Raw genomic sequence first — 18036 nt, 5'->3', positions numbered from 1 at the left:
ATGGGCAGCCCGCGTCACATAAAATATGAATAAATATATCAATTTTGTGGCTTAAGGAAGTATGCAGCAAAAATTCAAACATTATTTTCTACAACTTATGTATGTGAATAGCTTTTCTGCAATGAATTTAGTAAAAATTAAAACAAACTGGCTAACAGATACATCAAAACTAATTTAAAACTAGCAATGACTAATATTTAACGAAATATTTCCGATATATTATATTTACATCAGTTCCAGAAGCTAAATTGAGTATACCTATGCCATATATGAATAAATAATTATGATTTAGTGACATTTTTCCTCTCCTCTTTTCTCTTGTATGCAGCTCTTACATTGATAAAGGTTGCCCATCCCTGAGCCTTATACATGGCACAAGGTTAAAGGTTCTTATTGTGCCATTTCCATTTGGAGTCCAGCAACCATCTCTGCAAACTTCTCCCAGTCTCCAGCAGTTTTTATTACTTGTTCCATGTTAAGGTGGGTCCTTGATGTTTCTAGCCATGGCAATTTTGGTTTTCCTCCTCTTTTCTTTCCTACTATTTCCCCTTCTAGCTCAGTTGAAGAATGTGATACTTTGTGTTTCTCATTAAATGTCTTAGATAATGTTTTTCTTTGTTTGATGATGTCAATTAGTTCACTATTTTTCCCTATCTTTTTCAAAACTTCCTCAATTCTCATTTTAGCTATCCATGGAATACGTAACATTTGTCTATATGTTCAAATCTCTAATGTTTTGAGTCACTTAATCATCTCCTTTAATGTCCAAGTTTCTATTTCATTTAAAAGAGTAGACCATATGTAACATTTCATTTTTTTTCTGTAAACTTTCAGTTGAGTTTGAGACTTTCGAAACACCACATCTAACATTCAAAGGTTTCACTTGACAATGACTTTATTTGTTTAATATAGTTTTACATATGCATTTCAGAATGATGTATACTTTTGTTCCGTCCTTAGTGATATTTAGATTAAAAAGTAATGGTTCTGAACAATTTTTAAAATTCATATACTTCCAGATCATATACTTTAAAAAAAAAACTTGTTAAAAAAATAACTCACTTAATCTTAATGTAATGTTATAATCTTAACATTATATTTAACATTAAGGATAAGTGAGTTGTATTTTGGTGTATTTAATAATCTGATATGTACTGTACACCAAATGTAAGTTTTATCTTAATGTCTTAGTTTTGTATTATTAAAATTAGGAATTTAGTTGTATCTTTGTTTTGTACAGTTTAATATTTTAACAACTGTAAAAAACTGGAGAGTCTGAAATGCATTTTGTTAAAGGTACTTAAAAGGAATAAAAAGTGTTATAATATACAGAAATTGTTGTAATAAGTTTGGGAAAAACATCACTATTAGGTTGCTGAAATAATAATTTAATACAAATCCAAACAAGAAGCTAAACGAAGAACAAAACAGATTATTCAAAAACGATGAGGCACTTTTCTACAGACAACTACATATCAAACCCATCACACAATTATATCACAGTGGTATGCTTATAGAAGAAAAAATCAGACTATTGGTCTGCTCTTCAGTCAAATCCAGTTACATACAAAGATGAAACAAGCTGGATCAAAGAAGAAGAAGGAAACATATGGTAATAATGCCCCATGTTAAAATAAGCATACATGACATCCAACATGCAGTACAAAAAACACACAGTTGGAAAACACCTGGTGCAGACAATATTCACAATTTCTGGTACAAAAAGTTTATATCTCTATACTAGATACTAGTCAGAAATTTTTCATACACAATCTACAAGACATGCTAGAATTTCTTACACAAAGCATCACTTGCATGAAATTCAAAAGTGACAACATTAGAGACCCTACACAATACAGTATTTTGTAGAGGGTATTTTTCTAGTCTACAAAATACTCAGTTTATGTATTACAAACAAAATATATCATCAGATAGAACAACACAGCATTCTCGGAGCAAAAACAAGGCTATCATAGAAACTACATGGAATACAAAAAATAGTTACTCATAGGCTGTCTTTCCACAACAAGCACACAAACAAAACAAAAACCTATGCATAGCATACATAGATTACAGGAAGGAGTTTGACAGCTTCCCTTACCCATGGTTATTGCATACACTACATCTATACAAAACATACCTAACAATAATTAAATTTTAGAAAATAGTGAAATGCTGGAGAACTACACTATACCTCAGACTTCATTACATATGCATAAAAACTAAATACATATAATGCAAGGCATTTTCCATGGAACTCAATAAGTCCACTTTTGTTTTGTCCAGCCTTAAACCCCCTATCCAATAGGTTAAGCAACACAAAATATGGATACAATATCAAACCTAACAAAGATAACACCTAGGTACTCAATGGTGTTAAGCCTTTTCAATAATTGGTTACTGATCCTAGGATAATCATAACTCTGAAGATTTTATTTTTGAATATACAATATAGTTGTGCTAATCCAAACTTCTGGTCATCTGAACTTCGTGTAATTTGAACAGCTTCTATCATCCTGTAACTAAAACAATGGACTTGTTAACCATAGACTTATGCATGTAAAGTAAACATTAGTCATATGTCCCGAGCATTGCTACCCATTCTTTCTGTGATCCTGTTTGATTCACCAACAATTTTAACTTCTATTTGCTTCTGTAAAGTTTCTTACAGCACTAAAAATGAATGGCCTCACAGTGTAAGCACCATTTCCTTACCATCATGTCCTTGTTAATCAGAACTTCTCATTAATATGAACTATTGGTCTCAATTAGTTCAGATTAGCATGTTCCTATTGTGTATCCAGATTTCTCAACATTAACAGACAACTTTAACTGATCTAAATAACTTCAAAGACTTGAGAGCTAAATATTAAGTTGAGCTATATACATTTTTAACAGAAGAAGCAGTACTCATAGTCACAATGTCTGTATACAAAATGTATCATGGTAGATGTTTACACTGCCATATGGCATTAAGATCTTTTCTATAGAGCAAATTCTTTCAATGATACACAATCGTCTTCATCAGGTTAATAGGAATGTAGGATGAATGTATGTGCAGTAGTCCTATAACATTCTCAAAATTTAAATATTCTAAACATTTAAAGCTCACAATAGATAAAACAAAATTTGAAATAAAATAAAAACAAAAAGTGCTACAGAACTCTCAATATTTTTATGGCATGAATTCATGATGCATTGGATGGGATGACTAGGGTTGTGTGGCATCATGGTTGAAAAATTAAAAAGTACAATCCACAAGTTAGGAAGCTCAAGCATGGATGACCTCATTTTTTGCTGCTGCTTGCTCTCCCATGTTTTTGTTCTCCCCCTCACTTCTATTAAAAACAACAGACGGACGTGAAATTACACTAGTCTGACATTAGCCTTAAAGTTGAAAAATGAGTAACACAGATGCGTCGACTTCAATACATTGTGATAGTAAGAATGTAAATTAGTGATGTTTCCAAATAGAAAAACACAGTTTATGCAAGCATAGTTAGATTCTGACAGAGAGGATAAAGCAACTCAAAGTCCAATACTGCCAAGTATTCCTTATCTATCAAGACAATATCTTCCAATCTATGGGCTAACTGGCACGAGTAGGAAAGTGGAACAGATATGCACTCAGATTATAAGTGATGAATTTAAGCATTTTCTTTCCAATAGCAATATCAGACACACACTTTCTAGAATGGGGTGGGATCATGAGTGTTTTATGAAATTTACCAAAGGCAAAAAAACAAGTTGTGTATGGTGAACAAAGAGCAGTTTGTTTAAGATGTAGAATTTACATTTAAGAGAAAATTTTGCCTGATGACTATGCAGCAAATTATCTGGAAAATTATCAAAAGCTTTCATATATTTTGTGGAACATACAAATTCAAACTGGCATTTTTCTTTAGAGTACCAATGTCTTTGTTTTGTCTGTTTTAACTGCAATGATACCAACTCCTCATTAATCAGTTTTTGCTAGCTGTTATGGAGAACCAAAACAGACTGTCTTAAATATTACTAACACATCTGCAAATATATAGGAAAATTTCCTACCCAAAGTACTCCTGTTTGAAAAATCGAGACTGTAGATAAGTGCTTCCAGCTTGGGTTACACGATAGAAGATAAATAGTTTTTTTTTTTTTCAAGTTCAAGTTCTTTGTTGCTGTACAAAGGTACGAGCCCAGTACCACGTAAGCACAACCGGTTTGAAAATGCATTAAAAATGCGTACAACAGTAAAGTTACAGAAGGATGATGTACAAACATAGCAAACAAAATATACGATACAAATCTGATATATACATGGTAATGACATGTAAGACAAGATAGGAGATAAGGAACATTATACACATAACGTGATATATAAAACAGTTTGATTACATACTAGAGATCGCGTAACAAATAAGAATGACATTAAGTACAAAGTATTGAATTTGGGACACAATACACAAGATAAGTACATGTCAGAGGTTAAATACATAAAAGGTATTGTGTAAAAGTAATAATAATACAGTGATGAGTACATGGCTATTAGGAGGTGCTAGTTGATGTATGGAGAGCTGCAAGTTTACAGTATTTGTTGACCAGCTGATTGAAGTAGACATAAGTGGAATGTTCATTGATCAACTCGTTGCAACTACAGGGCCAGTCCTTTCCCCGAGAGTTGATTATAGTCTTTAAGTGTTGCCGCTCAGCATCGAGCATTGGGCAGTCGAATATATAATGGAGTGCTCCATCCTGAGTGTCACAGAGGGAGCAAGTACTGTTCGAGTGGTTGGCAAATCTGTTAAGGTAGCAGTGGAAATTACCATGATTGGTATAAAATTGCGATGTGGAATGGTTGAGTTTCAACCACTTAAAGTTATTTAATGTCCGAGATATGCGGGAAGAAGTTGTTAGTAATTGATTGCCGGTTGTTGTTCCAATCATTTTGCCAGTTTTCGAGAAGATTGTTCCAAAGGATGTGCTTTAAGGTGGAATTGCTCATATTATTATAGCTAGTGGTGAGAGTGAGGTCAGTGGCGGCCTCCTTTGCCAGTTCGTCTGCCCGTTCGTTACTAGGATTACCCCGATGAGCACGAGTCCAGTTCAAGAAATATTCATTGGTGGAATGACGAATAGTGCGGTAAATGTCAGTAACTAGGTGGTGCGGATGTTTGTTTTTAATGCTGGCGATTGTGGCTTGACTGTCAGAGACGACGCTTATGCAAAGGCCAGAGAAATTATTTTCACACCAGTGTATGGCGGTGTTAACAGCAAAGAGCTCAGCCTGAAAGACTGAGCAATGGTTGGCAAGTCTGAGTCGTTGTGGAAGATTTCATCTTCGTCCCTATATACCACAAAGCTGCCGCCAACATGATTATCAACTTTGGAGCCATCCGTAAACACTTTGCAGTTGTTGTTAAAGTTCTCCGTTAAATTTAATCGGGTTAAAATCTCCGGGGTAATGGGTGAGGTGAAAGGGAGTGGGCTTCTCCAAATCATCGGCATTAATGGTGCAGGAAGGGTTGATGCTAATGTTTAGTCCCCACTTGATGTTCCACTGCTTGTAGTATAAGTCAATAACCTTTTCAATTGGCGGTTTGCGGGCCATCACCTGAAGGCTTACGTTTGGGGCGGTGCGGTAGGCCTTCGTTATGAGTAGTAGGGCTTTACGTTGGGCAGAGGTGAGTGCACGTCTAGGATGAACTTTTTGAGCTGCTTGACCCCAAGTGCCACATGCGTAAGTGATGGTAAGGAATAAATATGTGGTCGTAAATGGTCCCCATGGCCTCTGAGTTGAGGCCCCATTCATTTTTGGCATACTTGGCAAAGGTATGAAAGATGAGGCCTGTGCGAGCAGCTATATGTTTAATATGCTGGGTCCAGGTTAAAGTGGGGTCGAGAGTAACGCCCAGGTAAGTGATATGTTTTACCACCTTGACAGACTTCCCATGCATTTTAATGGTTGGGACACGTGCATAGAGGTTCTTTTTACCAGGGCTGTTGAACATGATGCATTTGGTCTTCTCTGCATTGAAGGACAGTTTGTTGTTTTCACCCCAGATGCATATGTTTTTAATTACAAGCGCTGTCCTGTGCTCAAGGGCAGCTCTGGTATTTCCGCCAATTAAAATAAAAACATCATCAGCATAAGCTGTGATGGAGTCCTGTCCAAAGTCTGTCCGAAGGAACGTGTCAAAAGCAATATTCCAAAGAGTGGGGCCACAGGCAGACCCCTGGGGACAGCCACGCGTCACTCTTCTTTCGTGTTGACAGTTGCCATATTGTAGTATGGCAGTTCTGTCTGTAAGATAATCCTTGACCAGGTGATAAAGGTTAGCTGGGCAGTTAATGTCTCTGAGTTGTTTGAGGATGATAGGCCACCAGGCACTGTCGAAGGCCTTAGAAATATCCAAACTGATTCCCAGTATGTATTTGTTATTACCAAGAAGAGAGTGGATTTTGCTTATGACCATATTGATAGCTTGCGGAGCTGACCTTTGTGGCCTGAAGCCAAACTGGTGTTCACTGAGATAGTTGCCGTTTTCCAAGTGCCAAATGAGTCTATTATTAATTAACTTCTCCAAAACTTTACCCATGGTAGGCAAGAGGGAGATTGGCCGAAGATTTTCATTGCTGCCTGGCTTAGGAATAGGTATGATTTTAGCTATCTTCCAAGCACTAGGGAAGATACCCTGCCTAAGACAGTTGTTGAATATTTTAAGAATATTTTCTGGGGTTAAAGTCCTGATGTGTTTGGCAATTTCTGTGGTGATGTTGTCCACTCCAGGAGCCTTACCGCGCTTAAGGGTGTTAAAAATCTGGTTGGTTTCTTCATGATTGAAGGGAGGCATGTCGGTAGTGTTGATGTTATCTTGTTGGTTGTGTCTGATATTACTTTGCCAGGCATTGTCGGTGTTAGGAGAATCATTAAGGCAGAAGTTATTCATTTGGGCTTCAAGGGTGTCCTCTAAGCTGGTGGTGAAGGTATTGTTGACAGAGACTGTAGTAAGGATGCGGTGTTGCCTCAGTTTCCTAGTGCACAACTTTGTAATATAACCCCAAGGATTGCCAGAAGCATTGGTGCAGAATTCATGCCAGGAATTGAGTTTGGATGTTCTAATTTCATGCTTGTAGATTCTTTGGTGCTGTAGGTACTGAGTTTTGAGGTTGGAACGTTCAGGCTCACTGAATGTGCTTTGGTACCTTTTGCGTAGTAGGTTATTTGTTTTCCTCAGTTCTGAGAGTGTGGAGTTCCACCACGGCACTTGCCTACCCTTAGGAGGGGTCCGTGGAATAAAGAGTTCGCAGGCTGTGGAGATGTGCTCAATGTTGTTTTCAATGATGCGCCTGGTGTTGTCCCTATCCTGATTATCAGGATCCGTTAGGTGAGAGATGAGATGGTGGTGTAGCCCATTCCAGTCGGCACGGGAGATGTTATATTTCTTATTTTGGTTGCTGTATGTCGGGGTCTTGATCATAAAGGATATGTAAGCGTGTCCAGAGAGGGTGTCCTCAGAATGAACCTTCCAGTCAGTGATGATAGGTTGACAGTTTGATGAGCAGGCAGTGATGTCAATCCAGCTTTTACCTCTGCTGGATGTGAAGGTAGGCAAAGAAAGGGGATCGTTTAAAACCAGGAAATCATTTGCTGCAAAGAAGTCTTCAAGATTGCTTCCTCTGTTGTCAAGTTATTTACCTCCCCAGCAAGGAGAGTGAGAGTTGGTGTCCCCAGCAATGATGAATAATTCCCTCGGGAAGCTGTTGATGATAGTTTGGATCTGTGATAGGATATTATCAATGTTGCCATCATGAGGACAGTAAATGTTGATCACAATGATTCTGCCTAGTTTAGTATTGATCTCCGTGCAGACAATATACTTGCTGCCAAGATGCTTATGATGAAGAATGGTGAGGTGTTTGTTAACAATTACGGTCATGGCCCAGGGGTAGTCACTGGTACTTTGAATGGTGCTGCAGTAATTTGGGAGACAGGCCGGAAGATTCCTAATGCAATATGGCTCTTGCGTAAGTATTATATCATAATTATTTAGGTTGGATTGAAGTAGAGAGGTGGCATTGATGCCCCTATCTAGATTTATCTGCAGAGAACTTATCTGTTGGTTGTTAAATTGTCCCATATTCAGTTCTTAGTATTATGTCTTGTTTGGTTTTTTGATAAACAGGGCAAGAGCTTTCCCGAGCATTGTGGTCTGTTTTGTTTTTCTTTAGATGTTTACAGTTGGTACAGGTTGGTTTGGAGGTTTTATTCGGATAATCTTTGTATCTGTGCACTCCGCAGCAGTGGCTGCAAGTAGCCTCGGTCTGTGTACAAATTTTGGTCGTATGCCCAAATCTACAGCAGTGAAAGCACTGCAGTACCGGGCAATAATCAGCCACTTTGCACCTTGACCACTCGATGTTGATTTTCTCGGACACTATCAGAAGTTTGTGGAGGTGAGGAACAACCTCAACAGCCCAATTTGTATATGCATTGCCTTTTCTTCCCATGCCAAATTTCACAGACATCATGCCCTTGAATTCCTCCTTCGTAATGTTTTCGCTAATGATGCTGTTCTGGTTGTAAATCAGCATTGGTATCTCCTCTCGAGTAATTTCATTAGGCACAGAGTAAATTACTATAAACGGCAATCTTTTCCTTGGTTTCCTAACAGAGACCTCAGGTATTTTGTCCTCTATGAAGTTTTTTAGTTTATCAGCGCCCTCTTTTCTTTTTAATTCTATGGCCAGACCGCCGTCACCAATGTTACGAATGCGATCTATGCCGATATTTAGCTGTGATGGTTTTACTTTTTCATAAATTGTTTTTCGTAGCTTGTTGCAGCTCTTTTCCTCATCGCTGCTGTGGAGGAGAAGGACCTCAGGTTTGGTCGTGTGAACTTTATTGTTTCCTGTTTGATTGACATTGTTTCCGGACCGTAGGACCGCACTATAAGATCGAGGTACCCCCAGGTTATCAGATGGAACATCAATGTTTCTTTTTGGAGTATTATTCTCAAAGTTTGTGGTCAGGCATTGCACACGCTCAGTGATTTTCTCGTTATCATGTATCTCGTCTAGTTTTGAGGTGACCGAGTTCAGTTTGTGATCTAGTCTATCTGAGAATTCAGACAGAGATGAAAGGCATTTTTCCAGTGAGCCGTCGTTTGATTTTCTCCAGTGCTTGTATAAGTAAATCATTCTCCAGGAGTTTTCGAAGTTCTTCATGTGGCTGCGATTGGATTTTTATAGGGCGATGGGAGCCAGGTGGTAGTAGGACTGGTATTGGAGGTGTTGAACCAACACTGAGAATCTCGTTGTAATTGGAAGGGATAGCCTTTTTTCCTGTTGGGGTATCGGGAGAGGTGGGTTTTTGTTGAGTCTTGTTGGACAGGATGTTAGTCCTGATGAGATCCTCAGCCATGTTAATAATTTTTTTGAATTGTTCGGAGACGTAAAGAACATGCACTTTAGTTCCGAGGTGAGCTTTATGATTATCAGCACAGTATCCTTTAAACTCCTTCACCACTTGATGAGATTTATTCAGAAATTCGTCCAGAGTGATAGGTACCATTATAACACAAGTAATTGGTGGTAAGATATGAATAGAGTGGCCCAAATGCCAGAGGAGGCTCTGCACTATGAAGATGAGATAAATGAAACAAAAAGACCGAATTGGGGTCAGTTAGGGGAGACACTACCACGTGGCGAGGTCAATGACCTCTGACCCTTTGTGAGCATTTGACGTGATAACACGAAAAGTATTTAACAAAAATAGGCGAAAATTGGTCAGAGTGGGTATATCAACGCCTTCTATAAACCATCCAAAAATGATCGCCGATGGCCTAACACAATGGCCGAAAGTTGACCTGTTATGGAACGATACAAGACCGCTTCGAGAAGAACCGCTGGACGAGAAATAACAAACAAAACAACAATCGAACCGGAGGTAAAGGCTGATACAACGGTAAAAGCATCGTTTATGTAAAACGCTAAACAAACGAGTAAAAGCCGACCGTTACATGACCACGTGACGGCGGCCAAAAAACAGTCGTAACACGCAAAAAGTACAACCGAATGTAAAAAGTAAGATAGCGTTTGAAACCGCTTGTCTTAAGGAACAAAACGATGTATCGCTCACCCACGGATGTCAGATTAATCCAAAGATATTGTAACCAAAAAACGGAGCACATTCGCCACACAGCCGAACAAGTTCGCGACTTGGCGTAGAGTAGAAGATAAATAGTATTGACCTACTATAAAACCCATTAAGATTACATATAGAAAGTAAAAATAGTTGATTTGCTAATTTTTAATTGAGTAAATATAATACGCGTACTGTACATTAACACTGATTACAGTGTTGATGTACTATCTATAACTAGGATCTGGATTTACATGTTACAAAAACTAGAAAATATGTATGCGATAACTTATGTTATGAAAATATAAAATGTATACAAAAAAAGCATGATAAATGTTTCAGACAATGATCTTTTGAATTTGTAATTAACAATGATTTGTATATTTCAAGTAGAGATGCACATGCCCCATATTTTACTTTTCATTCTGATGTTTCATAGCATAAATCATTAAACCTAAAAACTTTAAAAAATACTGTATTTCCTTTATAAAATCATGCTGCTGTCAATGCCTGGACATCTTAGAGGTATGAAGGAGTACATGTCAGGAGTTGCAATTTGGCACAGATATTAGGAGCCCAAATCATGAACAAAAAAAAAAAAAACCAGACTTGTAGTTAGTCAGGGGACTGAGAACCGGGTCATAATAAAATACAAAATGTCGACACTGTTTCTACAAACAGACATGTCTGTGAAGTTTGTGCATGTGTTGCTTGCCAGCTGAAACAATAAAATGCAAATGCAATGTAGAACTAGTAACGCCATCTGTCACCCTCAGATGGAACTTGCAAAGCAGGTGGCAACTGGCATGCGCCTCAACATGTGCATTGGGAAGTTCGAAATGTGAACATTGCGAAATCGAATTTTGGCAAGTGTGTGACACATGTTACATGTGTATTCTCTTGCTCTTGTCGTTTCAATTTTCTTGTGTGTTGCTAATACCTCATTTGGATCCCTTTTATTCATTAATTTCACCGAAAATGCCTCGTGGGCTCAAAACAAGCAATACCAAAGAAGATTGGATAATGAGAACGAGACCCACTGTGAGTGTTGAAATGATCCTGCTTGCCAAGAACAGGCCCATGACAATGCAACCTGTTGTAATCACAGCTGCAGCAAAGCCTGCCGTAATCTATGCCAGGATCCTACAATCTCTTTTCCTTAGAAAACAATGTGCAGTCGAGAGCCCTGAGTTTCTGAGACATAGTCTCGTCCCAAAAATGGCTTTGCCGTTTTACTTGTTTATTTTTAAGAGAGTTTTCATGAGAAAACTAATTATTTCCAACAAATAAATCTTTGAATTTCCTGATTCCATTATCACATATTTAGATATGAAAAAGTTTAAATCTTAATTGACTACCTTAAAATGATACTTGTCAAAATAATTTGAAGGCTTTAATGGTGACTCACGTTTTCATTATGAACAGTTGTTCTCTGTACTATTTTAAATAATTGTGTACTTGGATCTATGAAAAAGTTAATTTGTTAGCAATTAACTACTGGAATATAATTATTAAAAACAAACAGAAATAATATAATATAATCAAAATGGGTTGATGATGATGATAATAAGTGCAGTGCCCAAATGGTAAGGAGTTGAAAGTTGAAATTTGGTACACAGAGTACGTCAGGAGAACATACACTAAGAAGGATTTTTTGAAATTCCTATCGTGGGAGAGAGGGAGAGGGTTAAGGATTACCCTGAAGAACTTGGCTTCTACTGTACTATTTTAGATGCCTTTTTTTGCATTTATGCTGGAAACGAACATATTTTTACACCCTTCTAAAAATTTTCAAAGATATTTAGTTTTCTATCGTATATAAAGTTGGCACGGGAATGCATGTGCATAAGTTCACTTTATTCAAACTCTTCATCTTAATGTTCGATTTTATGTTTGAATTTATATTTATGAATGATTCTGAAATATCCAGCTTATGTTTTTTAATAAATTCATTAAACAAAAAGTAAATCTTTTCACTATACTATAAAGTCCTTAGCCAATTTATAACTGGTTCTGGTCCTCTGGTGAAAATGTATATTTTTGTAAATAGTCTTAACATCAAATATGAAGAAAAAATATCAAATATCCTGACTCATCATGAAAATTGTAACTACAGATAACCCCTGTATAACATGGGAGTTACGTTCCAAAAAATTGCCGTGTTATACAAAACAAAGAACTAGTATGAAAAGGTGGATTAGGTTCCAAAAATTAAAAAAAACATGCTATTATATTTTCATAATTAAGATAAATATCTTTATTAAAATTTTCTTAAGTGATACATATTAATATAAATTAAACAATGTTTTCTTTGTCATCACTAAGCACTATTAACCAAGGGCGTTTTCTTTTTGGCAAGTTATGCTTATCCTCTGAGCATTTTTCTGCATTGTCTTCAGATCCATGCTTTACCTTTTGCAATAACTATGTTATTTTAGATTGCTTGCTTTTAGTTAAAAGATCTTTATAAATTTCCTTATATGGTGCTAAGCACTTGTGAAGAATAAAGCAAGTATGGAAAAAGGGAAAAACATCTGGCAACACCAAGAGCAGAAGCGTTGAGATCTGGCAATACTGAAATAAGTTTCGATAAGAACCACGTGTATTGACAGAAGGCGGGAAAAGAAAATTTACATACTTAAGTACTAATAGTTCACGAAAATAATAATTTTTGTGAAGTATTAGTACTTAAGTATGTAAAATTTATTACATTTCATGTTGTACGAGGGTTTTAACCAATTCTCGAACCGTGTCAGAGTGAATCTGTGCTATAAAAGTACCGTGTTATATGGGGATGGTCCCAATTCTCAAACCGTGTCAGAGTGAATCTCTGCTATAGAAGTGCCGTGTTATACGGGGGTTACCTGTATATGCAAATGAATGGATAACTCAAACCTACCACCAGAGGACCAGAACCAGTTATAACTTGGCTAAGGACTTTATAGTATAGTGAGAAGATTTACTTTTTGTTTTTAATGTAAAATTTTCAGATCCTCGAATAAAAGGCTGACATTTGATCGTTTTTAACTTTGTGAATTTTTTACCTATTATTGTCTTTATTAATGAAGTTTATTCCTCAAACCATTGATTGTAACTGTTACTTCTGTGGCTGTGTTAAAGGATTAAAAGATAGAGTCGAAAATGTATATTTTTGTAAATAGTTTTAACAAATAGTTAAATAGTCTTTTGTAAATAGTCTTAATATATGTAGATTAATTTATATATATATATATATATGAAACTAATTATGATGAAAATATCAAAAAATATGCATCCTATGAAAAAATTCTTTACACTGAAAATGCTGTGTCAAGTGAGAGACAAGATCCCTATCTGTATCTTCATAGATGGCATTACTATTGCTGAAGGAAGCATCAACTTCATATTTTCAAATGGAAAACCCATTCTTCATTACGCATTCAAATTGTATAGAAAATGTAAGATATTTTTATTTGAATATTTTGATCAAATTATGCACCTACAGAAGTTACGAGCATTGGTATCTTTTATTTCTACAGTTATGAGTTGACAAGCATATCTGACAGACCACAGCTGCCTCTCTATGTGTATCAATAATAATAATAATAATAATAATAACAACAATAACAATAACAACAACAACTCTCCCATGGTCACCACCTGGTTGTGGTGGAAGAGCCCAGTAATTTTACTGAACCATAGAGCAATGCAGGCTGGAGCACAAGCACAAATTATTGACATCCTGTATCGCAAACAAAATATACAGACATGTTGAAGAACACAACATTCTTATGGAACAACAAAAAGGTTGCCATAGAAATCACAGGGGATGCAAAGAACAGTATTCGTAGATTCAGTCATTCTACGGCAAGCACACAACACAGAAACATACGCATGACATATATCGACTACAGAAAAGCATTCAACAGTGTTCCACACAGTTGGCTGTTACGTATTCTACAGATGTACTGTACAAAATACATCCAACACTCATTGCATTCTTTTAAAACACTATGCAGCACTGGAGAACAACACTACATCTCAGGGTTAGTAACACTTCCATACAAACAAAGCAAATTTTTATTAGGCGAGGAATTTTTCAAGGAGATTCCTTGAGTCCTCTCTGGTTCTGCTTAGCCCTGAACCCACTATCCAACATGCTAAATAACATACAACATGGTTACAATATCAGACATGAAAAAACAACACAGTTTACACTGTCACATCTCATGTACATGGATGACATAAATCTTTATGCATCCACACAGAAACAACTTCATCAACTCTTACAAATCACACACTCATACACCAAGGACATGCAAATGGAGTTTGGCCTAGACAAATGCAAAACACTTCACATAGAAAAAGGAGTCCTGAAAAAAGATTTTGCACTTGGAAATGGGGACGTTATTGAATTCATGGAAGAGGGCAAGTTCTACAAGTATTTAGGATTCCAACAGGCCAAACTAACAGAACATACACAAATAAAGCAAAGATTAATTAAAGAATACCAAAGTAGGTTAAATGCTATTCTCAGAACACAGTTAAATGCAAAACATACAGTCAAAGCAATAAACATATGTGTCATTCCAGTACTTACATATTCTTTTGGAGTTATACATTGGACTCACACAGATCTCGAGCAACTCCAAAGGAAAACAAGAACAACACTTACTAAGCATAAACAACATAATCCTAAATCCGCCATAGAAAGACAGTTAACCTTCACTACAAACAAATACAGTCACTGCGAGAGTTTTTCCATAGAAAACAAGAAACATCACAGTTACATAAAGCAGTAACTCTATCAGACTCAAATAACACGCCATTAAATTTACACTCACAATATATGGACACGACACAACATATAAAAAGCATAGACACCATTAAGCAATCGTGGGCTCAAAAGACACTCCATGGCAGGCATCCTTACGACCAGGCTCAGGATTTTGTTGACGAAACTGCGTCAAACAGCTGGTTAGCTCGGGGATGCCTCTTTGGGGAGACGGAAGGATTCATGATTGCCATACAGGATCAGGTCATAAATACTAAAAACTACAGGAAACACATACTCAAAGATAAGACACTCACGAATGACACATGCAGAAAATGTCACATCATGCCAGAAACTACACAACACATCACTTCTGGTTGCAAGACACAATCAAGTAGCAAATATAATACACCAAGAACTTGCAAAGAAACACAAATTATTAGACATCCACGAACCATAGTACAAGTATATTCCACTATAGAATGCCACTATATTGAATACATGTCATATTGTTAGGAAATTCTGAATACAGACACATTGACACGCTTATTTAATTTTTGTCTTGTTTTGGTTGCTATGCCTTGACTTTGGTCAGGCATAGTACATAGCTCTGCACACACACATTCTGTGGAATGTTTGGGTTTGTTGGCGTCTATTTTGCATAATATCTCAGGATGGGGTAAAGATGAAGAAACGAAATTTGGCATGGTGGCGCTCCGTCGACCTTTTACCCCCAAAATTTCGTGGTGAAAGGTTGAGGGATGGGAAGATAAAGGAGTTTGTTTGTATCTCCAGTAGGGTCAGACTTAATGACGATTAATTTAACATTTATACTTTTTTCAATTATAAAACTCATCCCTACCTTCAAAATTAATCCTTTTGTCATTCTATAGTAATTAAAAATATAAGTTTTTATATAACATTATCTCGTAACAGATGGCGGTACACACAATTTTATTAACTTATATTGTAATTAAAATTATGAAAGTTATTTTTTAAATAAGATCTGGTGATAGCCGCTATAGTTATGCAACTCGTTGCGGGATTTTTTCCTCTGCTGTTGTCTTGTTCATCTTCGCTTGCCGAGTGATTAGGATTGTTTTATAACCCATGTACATATCTACATATTGCTTTAGAACCGTGGTTCTCAATCCGTGTTCCGTGAAGCCACTTTAAGTGTTCTGCAAAAATCAAATATACAATTAAAAATTGTTGAAAAAGAAATATCAATACAATGTAAAATAATTTTTGTATGGGAATGTAATCAGCAAATGCCAATGTCGTCATCTACGAATGATTTCAAAAAGTTTGCCACCCTGCTTTAAAGCTGATGTATTTTAAGTGTTCCGCAGAAAAATAATGTCAAAGTTTAGTGTTCCCCGACTTCAAAAAGATTGAGAACCACTGCTTTAGAGCAAAGTGATTTACACGATTCTTTCAGGCTAACACGACTTGTTTAGGATTATTATAACTTTTTGGCACAGATTTTCGATTATTTTATATTTTGACATAATCTTGTTTTGGGTTTTGTGATATTTCTCGCATGAATTTTAAGGATAACTACGATATAATTTATATTTCCTATATTTTAATCTTTTTAATTAACGTGTGCGCAAATTTATTTTCTCTGCACCTTAGTGTCGGTTTCCGAACTATTATACTTTTTGAAACTAAATGTAGAAATCTTTTCGATGTAAACCAGGAAATTTGGGTTTTGTTTATTTACAGTTTTGACTAATTTATATTTTTAAATAGAAAAAAGGAATTATTTATTTAATTGTAATTTTAAATATGTTCGAGACAGCAAAACTAATCTAATTTTAAAAACTGAGAATTAATTATACGTAATGAAATTTGAGTAATACTTGTTGTTTCTAGATTTATTTCACGGTAGCAATTAAAAGTCAAATTATTTTTAGAAAGTAATTTTTAGAATGATTATTTGTCATTTGTCGGATTTAATTAATGTAAATTATGGAACGATACGTTTATGATATATAGATTAATGGGATAACTTTTATTGAATTAGTAAATTTATCTTTAGAAATGAAAAATTTGAACGGAACAATAAAATTCGGAGTTTGTTTAGAAAAGCCAACAAACGACGATAGACTTAACGTATTGGTTTGTTGGAAAGAACATTGAATGAATCGGTAATATACCGCATAACAGTCGAATTCAACGTTTTTCGACACGAATTTTATATTACAAAACGTAAAACATACGGGTCCAAACTGAATATTTCATTTTCTCGTGAGATTACAAAGCGCTCTCGATTTCATTGCTCTTTCTTGAAGTCAAATGGACCGTTTTACAATTTAAACTGCATTTCGTTCGAAAATAACATCTATATGTTCGAAATGTGAAATTAAAGATTTTTCAAACGGAAGTTTATACAGAAATGTAGTTTATAACATATAATCAGTTGTAAAATTAAATATAAAAATTCATTAATAATAAATAAATTTTGAATGTTTGTTTTTAATGTATAAAGAATGTAGGTTAGCTTGATGTGGATTAAGGTCGTAAAAGTACCATAAATAAAGTGGACATAATTCGCAATTAAGCTCTCTGCTGGAAAGAGACAGGTAGGGCACGTCGTGTTCCAATATGATTACATATAAAATGTGATGAAGCAGATGGTATCCAGCTGTCAACGAATGAGTAAATTTATATGAATGCGTCACCGGTTGATGTTGCACCGTATTGTGCCAAATAGGTGATGTTACGTGGACGTTACGAGTCGGCTAAGAAAGGAAGGTTAGAAATGTATCTGATTAAATGTTTTACCGTGAGTAATTCGTATACACAAATACGCCCCGTATTTCGATTTTAACATTTAATTCGAAATTTTACAGATAGGCTGTAAGTAAAGCGGATTAATCAGTAAATTTAAGTTAATAAATTAACACGTGCTGTCATGGCTAGTGCGTTTTCCGATTAAAATTTCAATTTTTCGAGTTTTTCGTAGACCGCATCAAACGAGAGCGATTTCGTTAAATTTTAGTTTATAATTGAAAATTAATCGTGATTTAAGTTTAATTTTAGCAGTTCTATTTTGATATATATTAAATATATTATTAATTTCGTGTTAGAATCTTAAACTTAATATTCTTTAATTATACTCTGAATTTTAAGTTACTAGGCCTATCCGTAGAAA

The 18036-nt window shown here is 35.8% G+C and overlaps 1 protein-coding gene across 3 annotated transcripts in view; it reads left to right on the top strand.

Annotated features, from left to right (window-relative positions):
• The window catches only part of LOC136976767 (serine/threonine-protein kinase tricornered-like), a 95715-nt gene that overhangs the window by 4079 nt on the left and 73600 nt on the right, over nucleotides 1-18036 (top strand). The window contains exon 1 of one of the 3 annotated variants that reach the window (XM_067272130.1): nucleotides 17510-17636. The exons of 1 other annotated variant lie outside the window; for it this stretch is intronic. Coding sequence is in view for 1 of the 2 variants with exons in the window: in XM_067272128.1 (XP_067128229.1) it covers nucleotides 17599-17667 (69 nt within the window). In the remaining variant the exon portion in view is untranslated. Of the gene's footprint in view, nucleotides 1-17509; nucleotides 17668-18036 lie in introns of those variants that run through there. One more of the 3 variants, XM_067272128.1, reaches the window with a different exon arrangement.

The sequence above is a fragment of the Centruroides vittatus genome, unplaced genomic scaffold (genome assembly GCF_030686945.1).
Source record: "Centruroides vittatus isolate TY-2023 unplaced genomic scaffold, ASM3068694v2 contig_424, whole genome shotgun sequence".
Taxonomy (NCBI): domain Eukaryota; kingdom Metazoa; phylum Arthropoda; class Arachnida; order Scorpiones; family Buthidae; genus Centruroides; species Centruroides vittatus.
The sequence above is the reverse complement of the archived record's forward strand: the minus strand, read 5'-3'. Positions and strand labels throughout refer to the sequence as shown.